We start from the raw sequence: 20,841 nt of genomic DNA, 5'->3' as shown, positions 1-20,841 counted from the left end.
TCCCGCAGTTTATATACTGAACAGTATGTTCTATGGTATAGAATATCCCTTTGGCTACTTTGGGTCAGCTCTTCTGGCTGTGTCCCCTCCCAGCTCCTTGTGCCCCCCCAGCCCTCTCGCTGGCAGGGCCAGAGAAACTGAGAAGTCCTTGACTTAGTATAAACATTACTTCGCAATAAGTAAAAATATCAGCGTTATCAACATTATTCCCATACTAAATCCCAAACCCAGCACTGTACCAGCTACTGAGAAGAACATTAACTCTCTCCCAGCCGAAACCAGGACAGGTTGAGAGAGGGGGGGGGGGGGTAAGAGATAGGGTAGAGTTTAACAATTGTAATAGTCTGTTTAGCTGTTTAGGGTAAAAATTGCAAAATTTAAGCTGTTTGCCAAATCTTACACGGTTTGCTTGGGTACTGTGATAAGGTGTACGGGAGTAAAGGGCTTCATGACCATATAAGTCCAGCTTTATGACCATATAAGTCCAAAGAAAGATTACAACCTTGCAAGAACAAGCCAAAGCTGGTTCTGCGGTTTGGACAAAGAGCAGGACGTTACTGAGCCTGCGCAGATGTGGGGGTCACGAGGAAGACTCACCTGCCTTCATCCTCAGGACCCCTGACGACCACCACCAGGGGACACTGCGCAAACTCAGTCGGGAGAGAGATATGGAAATGACTTGCAGAACTAATTTTAATACAAAGCGGGGATAGGTAATGCATATGTATAGGCGTATTACATCATATTATGAATATGTAATGAGTTGTCTTATAAAAACAGAGCAAGTTTTCGTATCAGGCGCGCACGGTTTTGGCGGGACTACTCCCCCGTGCTGCCCAGCGCTGAATAAACATACCTACTTTACAATCTTACAGATTGTGGAGTCTGCTTTCCGCATGTCAAGGTGGTTGGTGGGTCTGAAGGTGTCAGTGGTGTCCACGTGTGCTATGGGGGTTTTCTGCATGGGGTGAGTCGGAGCTGGTTGTTCTTCATGCTGATTATGGGGTGCAGAAATACTGGGGTAGTGGGAGGGAGAAGGAGGACAGGAAGGATGGAAATGGGTCAATCACAACTCAATACTAATGACAGTGACCAAGAGTAACCAAGAAATAAAACCAAAATGTTTCAATACTGTTATTATTTATTACAACACATTTAAGATACAGTGTTAGGGTATTTGTTGTGTCCTTTATAGTGCAGTCAAAGGTAAATTTGGCAACCCCAAAGCTATGGTCATGCTAAAAAGTATCACATGCTGCCATCCCAACTGACTTTTAACTTCCTAAATGAGCTGAACAGGAAGATAATGAATTGCTGGAGAGGGAAAGCAACTGCACATCGAGCAATTGTTTCATTTGCTTTCTCCAGCTTATGAATCCAACTCTCCAGTGGCACTTTGCCCAGTTCATTTTACTTTAGCAACTGGTAAATGAATATGTGATCAGGAAGCATTTCCAATAAATATAATTACTCCTCTGCTGGGGAGGGCTGTGGCAAATGCAGCCCAGCAACATTTTATATGAAACAATAAAAAGGGAGAGAAGAAATTAAACAAGGAGGATATTCTCAAGAAATTCCGGCTTAATTTGCTTCTCATGGGCTAAAGGAAACTGTGTTCAGGTCCTAACCTGGTAGAAATCAGGGAACGGCTCCTTTAGCCATGGAGATAATTTCCTCCAGTGGATCTAAACGCTCTGCTGTTGCTATGATTTCTCATTAGGGGAGTAAGTTGCTGGTGGAAATTAGTACTTTTAATGCAGCAGCCACTGGAGGCTCCCCTGAGAAGAGGGTGCAGCTGTGCAAGGTGCTGTACACACCACATCTGCTGACACAACGGCTGTGGATTTTGCCCTGAAGCATTTGGGCACTGAAACTATGGCAGTCCACTCTGTCATCACTTGCTCACAGATTGCGAGCCGCAATCATAAAGTGTGGGCTCTCTCTGGGCAAATATGGTATATGTAATAAAAACTTACCTGACCTAAGTTCATACAGTTCAAAGGCACTCCTGAAAATCCTGCATATAAGTAAAGAAGAAACGGAGGATAAGAGAAAGGCATAACTTCTTGGAGATCAGATTATTCCTTTCTGTTTAAATGAGCCTGTGAAAATATTGCTATTCCACTACAGAAGCAAATTAACCTAAGGTGGTTTGGTTGTGATTTTTTAAAAATAAATCCTATTCAGGGTCGTTCAAATGTTCCCACAGCAATAAAAGGGAATGTTGTATCAAGACTTCAATTTCCTTTTTCTTTTATTGCCAAACTGGAGGTTTCAAAATGCTCTGTCTGGTGTTTTTGAGTGTAATTTCATCAGAATAGGCATGTTCCCACTGAACTTTTATTTGACAGAGAATAATTCAATGAAAAGATTCTGCAGCTGTTTTATGTAGGAGAAAGCAAGACACAGAGAAAGTGAGAAATTCCCGTATCCTGCATGTGAACCACAAGAGCCTCATGTTGGTGCTGGATCTACGGGTCTCAGGGGACTTGAGCCTGGCGAGCAGATGCTCTAATTCACTCTCCTGAGCTCAGACACACCGCTGATTTCTGTGCTCGTCTGACTGAGCCTGAGCACAGCTCTAAGTGACCTGCCCGGAGTCACACAGAAACCTTAATGAGCAGGAATTGAACACGGGTCCTTTCAGCTCCACAACGGTGTCAAAGCCTGTCCATCTCTTTAGCTTATGGCACTCTCTGCTGAGACCTAGGTTGGTCGCTTCAAAACTGGAACCTCTTCAGTTTTCAAACTGGAAAAACATTATCAAATTGAGTAACGTCATAAAATGGGTTCAGTAAGATGAGTCTTAGAAATCTGTCCCCAAACTCAACCCACATACCTAAAGAAAGGGGTTGAATTCCCAAAGGTGCTCTGAAATCAGTCCTGCTGCTCAGGTTCCTCAATATGCATTTCATAACCTGGCTTCAGGGCCTCTTTTTGTGTTCCTCAGGCCTCAGCTTTCCTTCCATCTTTGCTACACTTGAATCCTCAGTTATCTTACAGTGTTGCAAATGGTGACCAACAGTCCCACCAGCCAAAGGCCACACGCGACCTGACCATTTCCCTTACCCCTGTGACCCTTTACCGAGCTCTCAAATGCTGTCATGAACAGTGTTCATTGATCCTTGGCATAAATGGTTGGTTCTTCAAAGTTACTGCTGCTTCTAAATCCAGTCTGTTGCATTCAGCACCCACAGGCCAATTGAAATCTTTGGGCCTTGCCTGGCTTGGCCATTTCCCTTTGTTTGTAGCTTTGTGTAACATCACAATTTTACAGCTGAGATCCTTTTTATTGAGCCATTTATAGCCATCTCAGCAGTTGCTCTTAGAGACTCTAGACAGCTCATTGGTCTTTTAGTTGTGCATAAACCTCTGCACCCATCACACCACTGATCCCATTTTTGCCTCTATTCCCCCCATAATCAGTCTTGATTCTGTCATAAAGTAGGCTTATGTTTCTGCTACTGTAAAGTAATTAGTCACTAAAATATAAAAACAACTAATTTGAATGGATCTCAGAACATTTCTTGACCAAGCTCCCCACCCAAGCAGGGCCAGCTTCAATATTTACCAGAATTCCCAGTCTTGTCCAGTCCAGTTTTAACTGTCTGCAAGGATGGAGATGACACAACCTCTCCAGTCCCCTGTTGCAGTGTTTAACCACTCTCATAGTGAAAAATGTCTCCTTAAATACTGTTGGAATTTCTCTTGTGGCAACTTTTGTTTGTTGCTTCTCATTTGCTGGGCATCTCCAAGATGAGTATGGCTTTGTTTTTTCCCTAACTACTCACTACGTTGTTGAATACAGCAATTGCATTCTCCTTAGCAATCACGTATTTAGGATGAACAAACCCAGTTCTCTCAGCTTCTCCTTCTATGCCATGTTCTTTAGCCCCATAATATCTTGCCTCAGCTGGACTCGCTTCAGTATGTTGATGGCTTTCTTTACCGGGGTTTCCAAAACCGAACACAGCACTCCAGATGCATTCCCACAAATGCCAGCTGGAAGGGAACCATCCCTTCTCTTCATCTGCTGGCCACACTGTCACCGATGCAGCCCAGGATGCTGTTGGCCTTCATCACTGTGAGGGCCCATTGCTGAGGCATGTTCAGCTTGTCCACTAAAATAAACAGGTCCTTTTCTACCGAGCTGCTCCCCAGGCAGCTGGTGTGGAACTCAGGTTTGGAACACAATATAGAGTTGGCCTTAACCTTACTTCCCAAATATCCAAGAAGATCATTGCAGCAGCCTTCAGTTCAATGCCACCACAGCACTAACTAAACTAGCTAGGTTATACCCTGCTGCAGCTGTGCCTGTGTGAACCAAAGAGGAAACAACACCCCCACCTAGTTATCTTTGGTACTAATGTGATCTGCATTGCCACAAAATCTGGAGACCTTACAGCCCTCACAAAAAAAAAAAACCAAAAAAAAAAACCAAAACCAACCCACCATATGTATTTAGCTTCCCAAACACTGTGACCATCTATCTTGTGGCCAACGTGGTGTCAAGACACTCAGAGGTGTCCCTTGAGAATCTGCTTCTGCTGATGACATAGGTTACTGCCTGTTCCACTGCAGACACCAAAGCACACTCTGCTAGCTAGAAAATCAACCCATCCTGGCCAAGACTGTTCTCAACATGCATAAACAGTGGACTCCAATGGGAAGGGGGTCCTCACACCAGAGCTTTCCTGGACAGCACAACAAGATGAGGCAGCTGGGTTTCCAAGAGATGCCTTAGCTGCTGACAACAAATTGAAATATAAACATGCAGGTTTTAGAAGGCAAAGCCGTAACCCATCTGTCATTTAAGACACCATTGCATTGTGTATGACGCTGTGACCTTTTGCATTATTGAATATGCTCATTGCTATAAAAAGGATTGATTTTCTTCCCAGGCAGTGATGGATGGATAGACATGATATAGGGGGGAAGAGCTGCTTATTAACCTGGGTCAAAGATATTCTCAAAGCCCTCTTCTATTTCTGCCCATGTACCCAAGTGTGTCTAAAACTGCAGTAGGTCCCACAATTAACCAGCTGAAGCCCATAACCAAGAGAAGCTCAGTACCTTGATGGATTTGGGTACCACACAGCTGACCAGCCAGTAATGGATTATTTAAGTTGCAAACATTAATTATTTCAATTTTTAAGTTGGTCTTACAGGGAAATGGGGTCCAAACAAGACTGAACACTGAGTTTTAACTACTTGAGACTGTCAAAGCAGGGGCTGAGACCAGTTATGCCCCTGTTTTTAAAATCTTTATGTGATCAAACTCTTTGATCACAGCATACTGCTGCTGTTTCTAGACCTTCCTGAACAAAAACTGTCTGGAGTTGAACAAAATATTTCATTTTCAGGATGTTCTCCTTCCACCTGGTGGAAAAGGACCTGGGAGTGCTGGTTGATGGCCAGCTGAACACGAGCCCCCCACATGCCCAGGTGGCCAAGGGGGCCAGCAGCGCCCTGGCTGGTGTCAGACACGGCATGGCCAGCAGGGCCGGGGCAGTGCCCGTCCCCCTGCGCTGGGCACTGGGGGGGCCGCCCCTCGGATGCTGGGCTCAGTTTGGGCCCCTCAGCACCAGCCAGACCCTGAGGGGCTGGAGCGTGTCCAGAGCCAGGCTGGGGGCTGGGGAAGGGGCTGGGGCACCAGCCTGGGGGGGGGGGGGGGGGGGCTCAGGGGGGAGCTGGGGGTTCAGCCTGGAGAGAAGGGGGCTCAGGGGAGACCTTCTCGCTCCCTGCAGCTGCCTGACAGGGGGGTGCAGCTAGGGGGGGGGGGTCGGTCTCTGCTCCCAGGTGACAAATTGACAGGACAAGAGGAAACAGTCTCATGTCCCACCAGGGGAGGTTTGGATTTGATATTTGGAAAAAATCCTTCACTGAAAGGATGGTCAAGCTCTGGAACAGGCTGCCCAGGGAGGTGGTGGGGTCACTATCCCTGGAAGAGTTCAAAAAACATGTAGATGTGGCGCTTAGGGACATGGTTTAGTGATGGACTTGGCAGTCCTGGGTTAATGGCTGGACTTGATGATCTCAAAGGTCTCTTCCAACCTAAATGATTCTATGACTTCTACTGAGATTGTAGCTCACAGTGAAAAACCAGTTTAAAAGAAAACTTCAGCATTTCAAGTTTTTTTAAAAGATCAAGTTTGGATTTTTTTTGATTGTGACTAAACAACTGAACGAATTCAGTTCATATTATAAAATCTGCTTCTGTTTTTTTCTCCTGAATAAAATATCCAGCAAAAACTTGATTTGTCCTGAAACATCCTAAAATATTTATCAGAGGAAAGAGTGAGGAAAGTTTATCTAGTGTTCAACCTGAACTTCCCAAGCTGCAACAAGTTGCTCAATATATATTTTCTGCTACTAAGAATTTAGATCCATATCTCTGCAGTTCCCCCAAAGGTAGTTGTAGGCTACCATCAGATGGTCCCTTAGCCTCTTCTCAAGACTAAACAAACTCAGCTCCCTGACCTCTTTGTAGATCACAGGCTTTTGCCCCTAGCCGTGATGATGTCCTTTCACCAGATCCTCTCCTGTTTCCTCACATTCCTTTTGGATTACAGAGCCCAAGCTGGACTCACTATTTTAGGTGCAATCTCACCAGCAGCAAGTAGGGGTCCAGAGCAGCATCTACCAACGCAGGAGAGATTAAAATCAGCCTCTAATGGTTGAAAATCCAGTTTCCAAACAGTGGCAAAGGGGGAGGTTTGCTTGGCAGCCCTCCAGCTAACTTACTGCTCCAAAGGAAGGACAGAAGTGCCTATGCAGGCGAGTAGAAAGCATCCCTCTGAAAAAACTTTGGGATGTGGCAGTGTGCACGGCAGTCATTCCAGTTTGTAAAGAATTCCCTCCCACAGCTGAGTTCTTTAGACATCAACTGGCAATTACAGTTTTTATTGTTCCTGGTTAAACACAGTGAGCAAACAGCTGGGAGCTGCCTGAGATGCATAACGATGGAAAATGGTGTTGTTCAGTTAGTGACCCAGGAGTTTGGTTCTGCTTGTGTCTGAGCCACTGCAAAGGGTGTCAGGTGGTACAGCTGGTATTTCTGGCTCACAGAGAGCCTCCCACAGCTGTTCCCAAAGGGAGTAATTCCATAGGGAGCTCTGGCACCTTCATTGCTCCTCATCCAGGCAGGAGCAAAGTCTCTGCTATTGCCTGACTTGCCAGCCAGCAACCCCTAGTTACGGCCAAGATCCTTTCAAAGCAAGCTGGCCAGTGGTGTCCCAGCAAGGTGCTAGCACGTAAACCTGTATGACCCACACGGTGCATGAGCACACTTGGGAGTTTGGGATTTTTTTAAGAAGTGTTAAAACCACAGCTGTCCCCTTTACAGGAGGATGGTAGCTGGTACCAGCTGGAATCTGAGAATTGCCCCTCTCTTTGCCATGGTGCATGACAGCCAGTCACTCTTCATGCAGTGATCAGAAAGAGATATTTTTTTTAATAAAACTACGAAGGGAGAAATTGCTGAAAAAGCCTAGTCTTTTTGGCTGGGAAAGAATTTTATTCCTGACCACACAGTGATACCAGAAGTAGCTAACTTCTGGAAGATACCAACATGACTCTCCTCCTCAGCCAGGCAGCCCCTCTTCACCCCGCAAGGGCAGCAGATTTACTGTGGGATTAAGCCAGGCAAAGTCCATCATGTTTACCTGGCCCAGCATCGGCACAGAACTGTCACCTCCTCTAGCCAATGCACAGGTTTCTCCAGGAAGCAGCACCCAGTGTCACTTCTCCCTCTATGTGCCCTGGGGAGCTCAGGCATCTCGAAGATTAGGATGACGCTGGAGCAGACATAACCAGGGTTCAGTGCAGCAGTCCCAAGTATCCCACTTCCTGCTCTTCCCTGCCGCCTTTTCCTCCATTTACCCTTTCTGTCTCCATGCTGCCCTCTCCAGTGTGCTGGTACACGTAAGCTTGCAGTGAGGTAGGTTCAGTTTCTTCTTCATGCCTGTGCAACTTTCTCCTGCCACCTTGGAGGAGTGGATGCAGAAATCGGCACTACTGCCAGCAGAAAAGGCAGGAGGAAGATGTGGTTGCTATAAAAACATGTAATCACAGAGCACAGGCTTCTGGGCAGGAGGAAGGACTAATGAGATCCTGCAAGGTCCCTTTCAGCACCAGCAAAGCATCTCTTAAACCCAGTTTGGTCGCTGGAAGCAGCCTGGTGACCTCAGTCAGCTCCAGCTCAGGCCTCTCTGCCCAGTGCTGGCTCACGGGATACACCCCTGGACAGTCAGCAAGGTTTGAGGTCCTGCCTGGAAGTGACCCTATGCATCCTCTACCCTACCACCCCTCAAGCTGCTCTCTGCTCTCCAGGTACCCCACCTTCCCACTCTTCTTCACCGTAAAGGGCAGCAGCATCCTTTGCCTGCTTATTAGCAGAGTCTCGGAAACAAGATTTTGCCTCAAAATCCCTTTCCATCTAACTTAACTTTCCAAGCAGCTCCTGCAGATGGATTAAGTACCAGAAATGTATGCAGGTATGCCTCCAGACTCCTTGCTAATTAAGCTGCTGGTTTCTTCTCTTAGAAACCCTCCAGTCCCTTCCTGAATCCCTCAGGCCGAAAACAAAGCCCCGATGCTCAGACCAGGAGCACCAATATTTAGCACAAAGAATGATGCTTTGTTCCTTAAAGACTAGCAAGGCAAAAAAAGCAGCTGTGGTGACTTTGCTTTTGACAAATTGGTTCCAGCCTAGCCAGCTAAGTGGATTTGCAGCCCTGAAGTGATCCTCCTACTGTCTCCAGGGTATTTTATCTCCGTTTTATGAATCCGACAGCAAAATCTACTGGGAGAACCGTAGCATTCACACAAGCAGGTAAGAAAACTGGCAGGTTCCCCGAGTCAGCTGCTTGGCTTTCGTCCCAGCCTGGCACACAGCGTTACCTTGTACGCTGGTGCCTCCCAGTGCTTGCAGGAGTGAGAAGCAGAGAGCTCAAAAAGTAACACTGAATACTGGATTTAAAATAAAAAAGTTTGAAACAAATCGTCCTTGCTATTTACCTGCTCATGCTTGGGGGAACTGGGGAATTCTGCACGAGCGTAGGGAACAGCCAAGGACACATGAGTCCTGGGCACAGAAGCAGCAAGGCCTCTCCCTACTCAGTCTAGTCTGTTAACCACCAGACCACAAAGCGCTGCTGCTTCTCGCCTGCTCCCTCCAACCCCAGCATCCGCAGACAACTAGCCTCAGTGAGAAACTTCAGAGAAAGAGGAGGCAAGTGACACTATGACTTAGGTACGTATGGGCTAGACACAAAGCAGAAGCTTTGGTATCAACATGGGGACACATCACGGGGGTTTTAGCTTGGGAGTCCAAACCAGCAACCCAGCTTGACTACGTTGCCAGCTCTTGAGATGCATCAAGCATCCCTGCTTTGTGTCACCTGAACATTTCTCGAGCCTTAAATGAAAACTGTGTGCAGGTTAAAGAAACTACCTTGAGAGGAGACCCATCTGCTGGAAGGATGTCCCAGTCCCTGGCTACGCTCGCAGCAGATGCCCAACTTCTGCCTTGTCCTGCAGGGAAGCCTGACGCTGTACGTATATTCAGGTCACACCTAATACACAAAGACAGCAAAACCCAGGGTGAGGCAGTGCCAGCACAATCCCTGCCACCCAGACCCACGCTCAGAAGCTGTAGTTGTGCTGCCACATCTGAGCAGAGCATTTATTCCCCTTTGGCGAGGGCAAACCATGTCCCATTAAACCAGGGTGTTCTGCTGCTGAACACCTGACGTGTCAGGCCCAGGCTTATTTAGCATGCTTGGCACCTTCACTGCAGCTTGACTTGGGGCTTTTGGCCTCATGCAGCAGGGAAATTTAAATAGTTCAGGGCCAATCATGCCAGAAGGTCCGTGCCCTTAGCTCTCACTCGAGGCCACAGCAGGTAAGAGGAGGTTGCACCTCACAAGAGACAGCCTCGTTTGTTTTGTGTGGTGCATACCGATGGGCACTAATGTATTTCAGAGCTGAACTTTCCGCATAATTGCTTTTTAGTGTTTCCCTAAAAGAGCCCATGAAATAAGGGATTTTGTATGTTAATGTCTTTCCTTGCATAATGAAAGAGTAAATCTCAGCCCTCTGCAGCCATATGTCATGCTATACTGACTGGTGCTTTACATTTTAATGGTCATTATTTCAAGCCTTTCTTATCGTTCTTATATTGAACAACATTTATTTATTCAACCAAAGGGAATTTTATAGGCTTCTGTGTTTTGCTCATCATGCACTTTAAGTGGGAACAGAAAGCAGAGACTTTTAAGGGCTCTTTGCTCTTTGTTACCATTTAATTACTTTTTAAATAGTTCTTCCAAGCAGCCTGATTCAGCCTTCCAAGGGCTAGTAAAAATGACTCAAGGGAAAGACCTGCAGCATCAGGAATGGGGAGACACCTCTGCTTTTAGCTGCATCTGCCTGATTAAAAATTAGCTTAAGCCCATCTATGACATGCATGAGCTTGAGCTCATGCTCTTATTCACTGCCATAATTTGGCAAAAAAGCTGCTACCATATCTGGTGGTGGCTAGGCCCAAAGGAAGGAATAGTACCTTTTATCTGCCTGCCCACGCACCGATGTTAACAGGTTCTCAACAGCCCTTCCTGAAGGCCCTCATGAATACAATTGCATGATACTACACACATTTGCAGCATGGGAAAATGTAGATACTATTCACTTCCTCTTCAAGGTCTTAGGTTTTGCCAGAACAACACTTTAGAGGGAAAACAGTGCACAGCAATTGGTCAAATTTAAAAATATCACTTTGTTAAGCCTTTTGGAAAAGAAAGACCAAGGGGAAGAGGATTAATCTCCACACACCCACACCCTGGGGAGCTCAAACACACCTTTGTTTTCTGCTGACATGGTATTGCTTCTTTCCAAAATGTTCTCCAAAAGGTCAGACCTGAAGTAGAGATTTATTTGCAGACAACCAGAAGGTATCTGTAAAAGCCAACAGGTGTGAAATAAAGCCTCTGACCCCTTCAGCCTGCATCCTCAGCAGAGGCACCTCACAACTGAGGCAAAAGCAGGTGGTTGACCCCTTTTAAAAGCAAACACTGCTCGAAAGAGACTGTTCAGCTGGTCCCCACCTCCTGCCTACCCCTGTTTTTGAGCTTGCTCCAAAAGTGGCTTGCGCACACTTGAACAGAGAGCTGAGCTAGCCAGCATCATGAGGAGGTAACACATTTGAAGACAGAGCTGCTCTTTCTTGTGGCCACTGTTTCCTTCCCCCCCCCCCAAAACAGTTTTTACATGCAATTAGGTCACATTTGAAAGTCAGCACACAGCAGAACTTGAGTTACTTTGTTTTTAAAATAAAAACATGTATTGCTATCACCTTAGGAGTTGTTTTTTTGGCACAGGGACCCTCTGATCCTCCTACCTCCTTTTATCAGCATCTTCAAAAGAGAAAGGGAGTTATAATTGCTTTCTCCCCTCACCTCAGAAAAAAACAGGAAAGGCTGCTGTTCTTCTCTATCGGCATCTTGAGAAGAAACACATTTTGAGCAATCATTTATTTACAGAACAAAAATAGCTTCTAGATTTCAAAGGGCAGAGCAGTTCAGAGGAATAAGGCTCTCTCCTCCCTCCCCTGCCATCAGCTTTTGCTTATTACCACTTACTGACTGCACAACCTACTGTTCTGCCTCTTTCCTCATTACAGGAGCACACTGAGGCTTCTCTCTTTCTCTTTTCAGCATGGCAATGAGTGCTGCAGCACTGTAACTATCTCAAACCTACTGCTGACATTTCCGTGTCACAAGCCAGCAGCTGAGCAAGCTCCAAGGCTAAAACGCCAAGTCAAGGCAAAGAGTGAGATATATATTTAAAACAGAATAGTGCTAAAGAATTTGCATTTCTCCCAGATCCGCTTTACCCACAACTGCCTTCTTGATATCGAATAAGCCTCAGAGATTAGAAAAGATATCACTTTTTACACGTTGGAAACCAGTGGAAGAATCCAGCCCTTTACCCACCATGTTTTGCTTATGTTAACAGGTATCTAGTTACCATTCTTGTGGAGGACCAGGGAGCAGAAAAATAGGATGAAACCAGTAGTTCCACAAGTCTGACTTTCTCCAGCTTTTTGATTTTTACCCAACTCTTTGGTTCCTGATTATGCAGGGTCCTCTATGAGTCCTGCTATTCAAAGCATCACTCTCCTGAAGCACATTTGCTGATACCTGAGCCCATCACATCCAGACAGTGAGAAACCTGAATCTTCTGTCACATCAAGCCATTCACTTCTATAAAGCTTAATGAATCAGTCTTCAGAGCCTTTTATCAAAGGTGGCTGAAACTGGCCAAAAAAAATTCCACAAGCTCAGTAGGAACTGACCAGTAGGACTAACTAGTAGGCCTAGTTCTATTAAGAGACTAGGATAAAAATCTAACAGCAACCTGCAAAATCCCCATTACTGACTGCCAGGCAGCTGGAAAAGGACCTACAGGACAGCGTTACATCTTATTTCACATACTTCCAACACTTCAAAATGCAAATTTTGCAGGAAAAGCCTCTATTACTGGGTTTCTGAAAGTAAAGAGGAAGACTGTTAAAGCTATAGATATTATATCACAGCCTACTGCAATCTGTTGTTTGGATAAGCAAGTTTCTATATACATATGCATAACTGTAATTATATAGTTCAATTAGGGAATCAGTCGCTTTTCAGTGTGTAGATGACAGAATAAAAATCCTACCTAATTCCCCCTGAACAAAAAAAGGCAGTGTGCACCCAGGTGGATTGGGTATCAGAAAGCGCACACTCTCAAAGAAAGCCACCCCGAGTTCATACAGCTATTTCTCTCTGTAAAAGACCACATACAATCCAGGATGCAGTACAACAGCATTTGAAATCACTCTGATTTTGAAATTCTTTGTGGAAGAGAAGAGATGAGCTTATTTTAAAAATATTTTTAACACTGCCACATGAAATACTAAAGATGCACACAAAAATGAAATGGCTGATCAACCTTTTTTCTAATATAATCAGCTATTTCCAAACTATAAATGAAGACAAGCATTACAAAAAAAGCCATTTATTAGATATATGTACATATATATCTATACATGCAAAATGATTTTATACACATTTACACAGGTTCAATTATTAATACAGTGCAAAAATGTCTAAAAAGGTACCAGCCCACCTTCTACAAACTTAACAGGTCTTTGGGAGAATGAAAAAAAGAAAAACCACGGAAATTATCAGCTTCATAAAGTGACTAAGCACCACAAATCTTTAAATTAATGAAATCTATTCTTTGCCAATTTTCTTGCACTGAGCTGCTGAGTGAGGAAAAGAGTTTCCAAAAGAATTATCTTGAAAACTGACAGAATTAAGAAGATGCAATTCAAACTACATTAAACAGTTTAAAGTCGAACAAAAAGGGATGGATTCCTGTTTGGGGATTTGATTCGATACAGGCATAATCCCACATTATGAGTCAGATTTCATGTACTCAAACTGCAAGTCATTCTTTTTTATTAAATCTTAAAGCACTGAGATCAATGTAAACTATTCTATTCCTCTTGCTGTTTCAGCAGAAGAAAATGTTTACCTTTATAAATACCATAAAGATATAGGAGCCATTCTAAATACTAACATTAAAAATAAAAATATATCAAACTATGCGTGCTCCGCCTCATCCTGGCATCATAATCCAAACCTACAAAGTGCACTGATACTAACACGCGCATATTAATCCACATAGATTCCTTAATACGGTTAATACATATTACAGGGGGGGAAAAGGAAAAAAAAGGCTGCAAAGGGATTAAGACTAACAGCAAACCAGAGCTTCATTTGTTTAGTAGAAAAGTTCTAGTTGCATCCTCCATCTAACCCACAAAGCAAAACAACACTTACATGAAGGCAGAACTGAACCAACTGGTTTCATTTGATTTTACTGCAACATCTTCAGGAAAAGGAAAATATTAAACAAAAGCTGAATTTCATCTTTATCCACTCCATGTTAATTACACAAGCTATCAAAACACTTTGTTCTACCACTCTTATTGCAAAGCTGTTGCTAATATCACCTGGCACGGGGATGTATTTGTTTTATGATAAAGCAAACACTCAGATGCTCAGGAAGCATCAGAAACATTAGAGTTGCTTCCAATCAGCTCAGTCCAAGGATAAGGAATAGAAAACAGATAATGGCTCACTGGCCCTATGCCCCAAGTTGTAAATGCCCTGCGTGCCTTAAGCTATAGCAGGCTAGCTTTATCCAAGACTACAGGGCAACAGTACAGCTCTTTTGGATTCTTTAGCCACATTGAGGCTAAAAAGGTAGGAGCAGGGAGTTGGGTCTTATCACTGAGGTCCTTTTCACAAAGTTTTGTCTATCTGTAGTACAAAATGCTTCATCCTTTCCCCAAAGGATGATTCCCCACAAAAACCCAGCAGGCTTATGCTCCTGGAAAACACAATCTGTCATCAAATCCAGTATCCTCAATGAAGTGCTAAGTTTTGTTAAGTATCTAGTATCAGATATTTGGGGGTATCCTTTTTTCAGATTTATTTTTTTAAACTTGTAATCCAAACTTTTAGTTCCCTGCAGTCTCCAAGAGTATCTTACCAAGTAAAACTGGGACTGAACAGCATGAAAGCTTAAAGCTTGTGAGTACTAAAACCCAACGTCTGTGGGATCATCTGGGTGTCTTAAGTACATTGGTTGAATTCTGGCTTCATTTCTCCACTTACACTCTGGCAGAAAACCGTGGTGATGACAGACAAACAACTTTAATCCACTCCCTTATAACAGAAGAGTATTCCCTTATGGCACACGGCTCCAGCTGTTTTCTTAACTGGCTGGCTACAATATTCTTCCATCATTCCTACTAAATTATCCCTCACAGTTTAAGAGATTTCATTATGTTACTGTTATAGTAAATGTGCTAATATGTGATGGAAAAGAAATACCTACATTTTACTGCTGGAAAAAGCTCTGGCACCAAGTCTCTTGATGTCCCAGAAACGGTTCAGGCTGTAACAGGCTGCCTATCAATGCCATTGTTGCAGTCAGCTGCATTACACAAGTGCTTCCAAGGTGCAGCACCACAGGTTTCTGCTCTAGTAGTCCACTGATACTCGCGTTTGGCATCATGAGATTTCGAGAAAATTCACTGAGATGCGAGAAAGTAATTTTGTTACGTGTTTCTGCAAACTCAGGAAGACAACTCTGCATCACATTAATCTCTTTGCAACCACCAGAGGTAAAGACTACGCGAGAGGAAAACAAATCTTTGGTGAGAAATGTCTGGTGGAAAAAATGGGGTAACCAGAAAACAGATTCCTAAGAAAAAATAAAAGAAAATCTAGGACCATACTTCCACAATAACACACCTACAGTTCTCTACATCTTCTCAATTTGAATCTCTACAACCCTTCAAGGACAGCTGCATCAAAATGCTATGGTTTTTGTTTTTGGTTTTTTTTACCTTTTTTACACAGCCTAAATTATTCATATATGTTCTAAAATGCCCATATGCATCTCAATACATTACATACAAGAATACCCAGTGCAGCAGAGGTTAAGAATTTCAGCTCTTAAGTACTATATTCAAAAGTGCACACTCATAAATTCATCTTAGTGTAAGAACTGAACACCATTAACTAAAGGTGTTTTATGTAATAAAGAGAACCTGCTCTTACTTTCCATTACTGGAAATGGCTTTCTACTCACCAGCTATACATTTTTTTAAAAAAGGTGAAGGAGTCAGTGGCCTGTCATAACCAGGCTTGGAAGATTTATCATCTGTACAGACCAAGCAAACATGGAATTACCCTTATACTAAGAGTGACCTTAAAGAAAATAAAGGCCACTTGAGCTGAAAGATCGCTTACATTCACTTGGTTTATTTTATGCTGCCCCAAGCATATTTGCAATTAACCAATAAGCATATACTTAACTACAATGCTCTGTTTAGCCAGGAGATACTTATAGTCTTTATGGTTTTTAAAAGAGCCACAGCCTTTTCCTTTCCTTCAAAACCTAGAAAAATTACCCTGAAACTCATCCTAACAATTTTTCCCCACTGATATTGAACTCATCTAATTATGGCAAATAACTCCTTTACTTACATTTACCAAGAATCTTAATGCTTAACAAGTTCTATAGACAAAAATGTTACCCACCACTTTATCTTCATTTTACTACGCAATTTTAGTATTTTCAGAAGCACTGGCAGGGCAAGACATTGACCTGCCAAACTGTTCACAAAGCCAGTAAGAGAAATGGCAAAATGCTGTCTAGGTGTTATTAGTCAAGGAGCAAAAGCCTGTTTATGGTAAGAAGAACCTCCATCTGTTGATGACACCTGCCAAGATCTACCATGCACAATTACCACATGCCATGTTAAATACAGCTACATTCCTCACTGTACGTTTGACATGATTACAGTATCCTACTTTATTTCAAGTTGCTTTGAAATATCATCCTTGCAATAACCATTGCCACGCACCTTTAAAAATACTCCAAGCTATTTTTGGCCAGTTTAATACAAAAAGAAATTTTAAAAATAGAGTAGCAAACCCAAAGTCTTTTTCATACTCCGCAGTCAGGCTGTTTCTCCATAAGTTGCCTTGTCAGTATCTGATAAGAAGAAAGAGTTGCCACTCCTATGTGAAAGGTTATTTGCCAGAAGTTCCGTAATCCGTACAAGTATATGTTGCATAAACAAACAGAGAAAAAGAGTACAAACGTCTTCACCTTCCTTGCCGAGCTGTAGAAGAGGTACAAGTAACACTACAAAAGGACCAGAGAGACAGTGTTAGCATTAAACTATGTACATAAGGACAAGAAACATAGCTGGGAACTGCTGGCAAATCCATCCTGCTTGGATGTGCCTGACAATGCAGTGATCACTAAGAAGCTCAAAGCTTCGTGGAAAGGTCCTCCAAGAACAGCCAGAGTGGTGGCCTCAACCCAGACCCTATGAGGTAAGCACAGATATCAAAAGAAGTCTGTCAGCACAACTGGTGTCCCTCCTGCCCATCTCAGCCTGAACTAAAAGGAGTACGAAAGCTGAGCCAGCCTTCAGAAACTACCTATGGTTTTTGCAAGACAAAGGCTCAGAAGCAGGAAAACTGCAAACCCAAACCTGCTTCTGCCATATTTGTGTTGGGATAAACAAAGGACTTAAATCTCTAGACTTAAGCTGATAGAAAGACCATCATTTCTGTTAACAGGTTTAGCTGGGGTTTCGGGCTCCTTTTCTTTTTAAATTCAAGAACAGGTGGAACCCATTCACTAAGCATGTGTGAAGAGCAACAACCCTTACAGGAGAAAACTAAAAACCTCAAAGTGCTGGCAGAAGAGTTAAAAAAGTAACTCAGGCATTAACAGATCATGCTTTCTCACTTAAGGTCACAGTTTCCAACTGTGCTGATGACACAAGTAGAGATCAGCATGTAGAAAGCACTTCTACATTTGAGCTCAATTTATGCATAAGCATTTTGTGAAGATGACTGCTATAGATCAAAAGGATAAGAGAGAACTCTTCTTTATTTAGCTTTCCTAGCTTCAGGTACTAACTGGAAAAAAGCAGGACAGCATTTCCTTCTGAAGAATGACTTGCATCAAATATTTAGATCCAAATTAGTATCTCCATCTTAAAGCTCTGCCATGCACAGAGGTGTAAGAAGGCTGAAAGATACTAAATTGTATCTATGACAGTACAATAAATAGCCTCTCTGCAAGTTTTAAATACCATAGATAAACAGAAGTCTTCAGATAGTCGTCCCCAAACCCTTAGCCAAATGCAGCAATATTAAGCCACAGCTACTGTCAATCATCCTTTGTGCCCTTGTGTATCTGCAACAGATACACATTGTCCTTCTGTCAATTTGTAACCCAACTACAGCAGCTTCCTGCAATAACAGGCTAAAACCTGAAGATTTTGCAAACAATATATTGCCCTCAAGTTGAAGGTTGTGGACCACCATTTAAGGCATTTAAAGAACCTTTCAAGAAGAACGGGTTCAGAGTACATATTTACCTCATTCAAACTCTTCTGCATAAGGAGGTCACAAAAAATAATCCATTAGAAAAAAAAAATTCTAAGGAGGCCACAAACCACATTTGTCTTAAGAATTAAAAGTAAATTTTAATGTACATTTGAACATTTTCAATAATATTGCTATCCTATATTTGCTTAGGCTTTCAAGGTGGTTATGCTGCAAAAGCCCACCACTAAGTCTACCACTGTCAGAAACACATCGTATCTATCCCTTAGGGAAACAAACCATCTTTGGGATAGGACTTTTTTAATCACACTCAGGCCCACTTGGCATGTCAAAACATGAAAACATTGAAAAAGCTCACAGCTGCAATTTGCCAAGGGTCAAATTCTGCCTTTAACTGTATTTGTGCCACTGCACTGGAATATCTTAGTGAAATCGCCTAGGCAGGACATTAAAAACTAAAGTCTTCCTCTGCTTAGCTAAAAATTACTTTGTCTTGTATACTATAATTTAAAAATAATCAGAAAGCATTTTATTTACAGTTAACATACCTGAAAAACACAGGCTAGAAAAGGTAGAAAAAAAGCTATCACATTTCCAATTCCTTCATGGTCCTCCTGTTTGGATTAAAAGAAGTGACAGACAACTAAATCAGCTACAGTTTTTGGCAAGCGCTGCTTGATATTTTAGAACACTATAGTTCATCAAGTACCTCTCATCCTAGTTTATGTCGATTGACTGTAACAGTGTTAAGCAGCAAGATCAGTATCATTGAATAAGATACCAAGAACTGAGACTTATGTGACAATTCCCACTAAATAAAACCATGCCACCATACAATCAGGACACTTCCCCCCCCCAATCTTCCCTTTTTAAAAGTTGTTTACAGTTTTACATTTGTTTAAAAAAAATTATACAAAAGCAGCTAGAACAAATTACAAGAATAAAAAAAAAAAACAACCCCAAACAAAAAAACAGCCAGCCTGGCAAGAGTCAAATATTTCTCCAAGCTTTAATCTCCCTAGAAAAGAATAAAATGCAATGTGCTGCAATATACAACAAACCACATGAGATCTAGCAGGTAAGCAATCAATTGTATGTTCCCTGGACAAACAAAACACTTCTTGTGGAAAGATGTATGCTCTACTAAGAAGCAGAATAGCCACCCTTAATCTGTTTACCCAAATAACTCTCTCCCTTTGACCCATTTACAGGTTTCAATTCAATCAAGGTTACCTGAAATGAATACTCTGCTAGGTGAACTCCTCGAATGAGATTCAAAGCTCCACACATGATGTTCAGAACAAGCGACAGAATCCCCAGGGGAGTCACACGCTGCATTCTGTAAGTAGGGACTTTAAAAAAAAAAAAAAAGAGAGAAAAAAAAAAAGGCATCAGTGAAAGTTTGTACTATTATTTTGAATCTTTTTATACTAAAAGAACTCAAATTAGCTTGTGCAGGTTTTAAACATTTTCAAAACTTTCATGCTTGCTCCAGAGAAGACCAATTATGAATAGAAAAAAACTTTGTTGCTGCATTACACTGTTCAGTTCTTCAGACATCTATAGATCAGCAAGAGCTCTGGAGTATTTTTTAAACAGATTAAGCAACCAAATTTGTTCTTAAGCTATTTGACCTTAATGTCTTTATTATGGTGCACGCAGATATTTCTCAACTGTTTGTTACAGCAGATTAGCATACTTAGCACTAGTCACAGGTCAGTAGAAAAGCCAGAGGCTTTGAGCACCCAAAGGTCTGGGAAAGAGATTTCTGACACCCATAAAAGCAAGACAGCAATTCATCTCTTCCTCAACTGGTAATTATGGGGGTTTTTCCCACTGACAGTTTGAGGGCTCAGTCTGGTATACAGCGATTTTCACCTGCATAGTTTCCACACAGCATTTGGTGCCCTAATCAAGCAGCTGCCAGAATACAGCTGTAGGAGTCAAGGTCTTTGATGCTCTGCTGCTAGAATAGTTGTTCTAGGAGCTGTCAGGACGATAGTACTCAGTCACAGCAGGGAAACGTCTGTCACAGCACTGCTCATCTTACCTCTGCACCTCATACTGACAAAACATGGTCAAAACCAGGGCCTAGGAAATAGACTGGATGCTGTAGGCTTTGGCCTCTGAGCCACATTTTACAGTGCATTGCAATTCCCTTTCTCTCACCCTGCCCATGTGTGGTGAAAATGTATTCAGTTGACTACTGCTTATGAAAAAGTCTTTGTCTCTAATTGGGGATCCTTTAACTTGGACAGGGAGTTCAGGGAGCTCAAGGACAACTTTAATGAGCAGGTGGTGTTTGTCCTGAGCCCCCAAACATGCAAGATGTGAGCAGGGCCATCCAGACAATAAACACTGTGTGCAGCTGTGTCACAACAGTAACTCCACTGTGCCTGGGTATTGGCCAAGGTCCCTGGTGTGTGTGTGAAACCTTACAAATCATGAGATAGTGCACGACTGCAGTTAGCCCAAACTTAAAGGCTTACACACACAAGGTGTGTATCTGAGTATAAAGGCAGGCAAGCTCCAGGACTGGGCCAGAAGCCTCACCTACAGGTGGACGCACTGCGTGGGAATTTTCCCAGTTAGAGAGACTCCTGGCACTGGCTGCAGTGGGGCTTCCCAGCCACAATGTGGGGCTGGGTGATGTTAAGGTGGTAATTAGTTACATCTCCTTTTCTTAGTCTCTGTTATATTTTGCAGTAATGATCTGATGCTTCGCTCCTATTGCTCTTTTATCATACTGTGCATAATAACTAGCATTGTTTCCTTTTATTGTATTGCATGCTATTTTCCTTTATTATATTGTAACATAATGATCTGCATTTATTCTTATATTTGATTTGGA

The 20,841-nt window shown here is 42.8% G+C and overlaps 1 protein-coding gene and 2 long non-coding RNA genes across 9 annotated transcripts in view; 1 reads left to right on the top strand and 2 right to left on the bottom strand.

The window, feature by feature from the left end:
• The window catches only part of LOC308063975, a 54,252-nt gene extending 53,963 nt beyond the window's left edge, over window positions 1–289 (bottom strand). Inside the window, exon 1 of the long non-coding RNA XR_013928144.1 lies at window positions 240–289. This is a non-coding gene — a long non-coding RNA (uncharacterized lncRNA). The remainder of the gene's footprint in view (window positions 1–239) is intronic.
• Window positions 201–13,637, top strand: LOC308063976. The gene is made up of 2 exons (XR_013928145.1): window positions 201–287; window positions 905–13,637. It is a non-coding gene; the product is annotated as an uncharacterized lncRNA (long non-coding RNA).
• The window catches only part of SEC22C (SEC22 homolog C, vesicle trafficking protein), a 22,811-nt gene continuing 15,010 nt past the window's right edge, over window positions 13,041–20,841 (bottom strand). For all 7 annotated transcript variants that reach the window (XM_080387717.1, XM_080387712.1, XM_080387716.1 and 4 more), the window contains 3 exons: window positions 19,224–19,342; window positions 18,539–18,604; window positions 13,041–16,770 (listed from right to left, as the gene is read on the bottom strand). In XM_080387717.1, the coding sequence (XP_080243843.1) occupies window positions 16,570–16,770; window positions 18,539–18,604; window positions 19,224–19,342 (386 nt within the window). In that variant the 3' untranslated portion in view covers window positions 13,041–16,569. The remainder of the gene's footprint in view (window positions 16,771–18,538; window positions 18,605–19,223; window positions 19,343–20,841) is intronic.

The sequence above is a fragment of the Falco punctatus genome, assembly GCF_963210335.1.
Source record: "Falco punctatus genome assembly, chromosome: 4".
Lineage (NCBI taxonomy): Eukaryota > Metazoa > Chordata > Aves > Falconiformes > Falconidae > Falco > Falco punctatus.
Note: the sequence above shows the minus strand (reverse complement) of the source record. Positions and strands in the feature narration are given on the sequence as shown.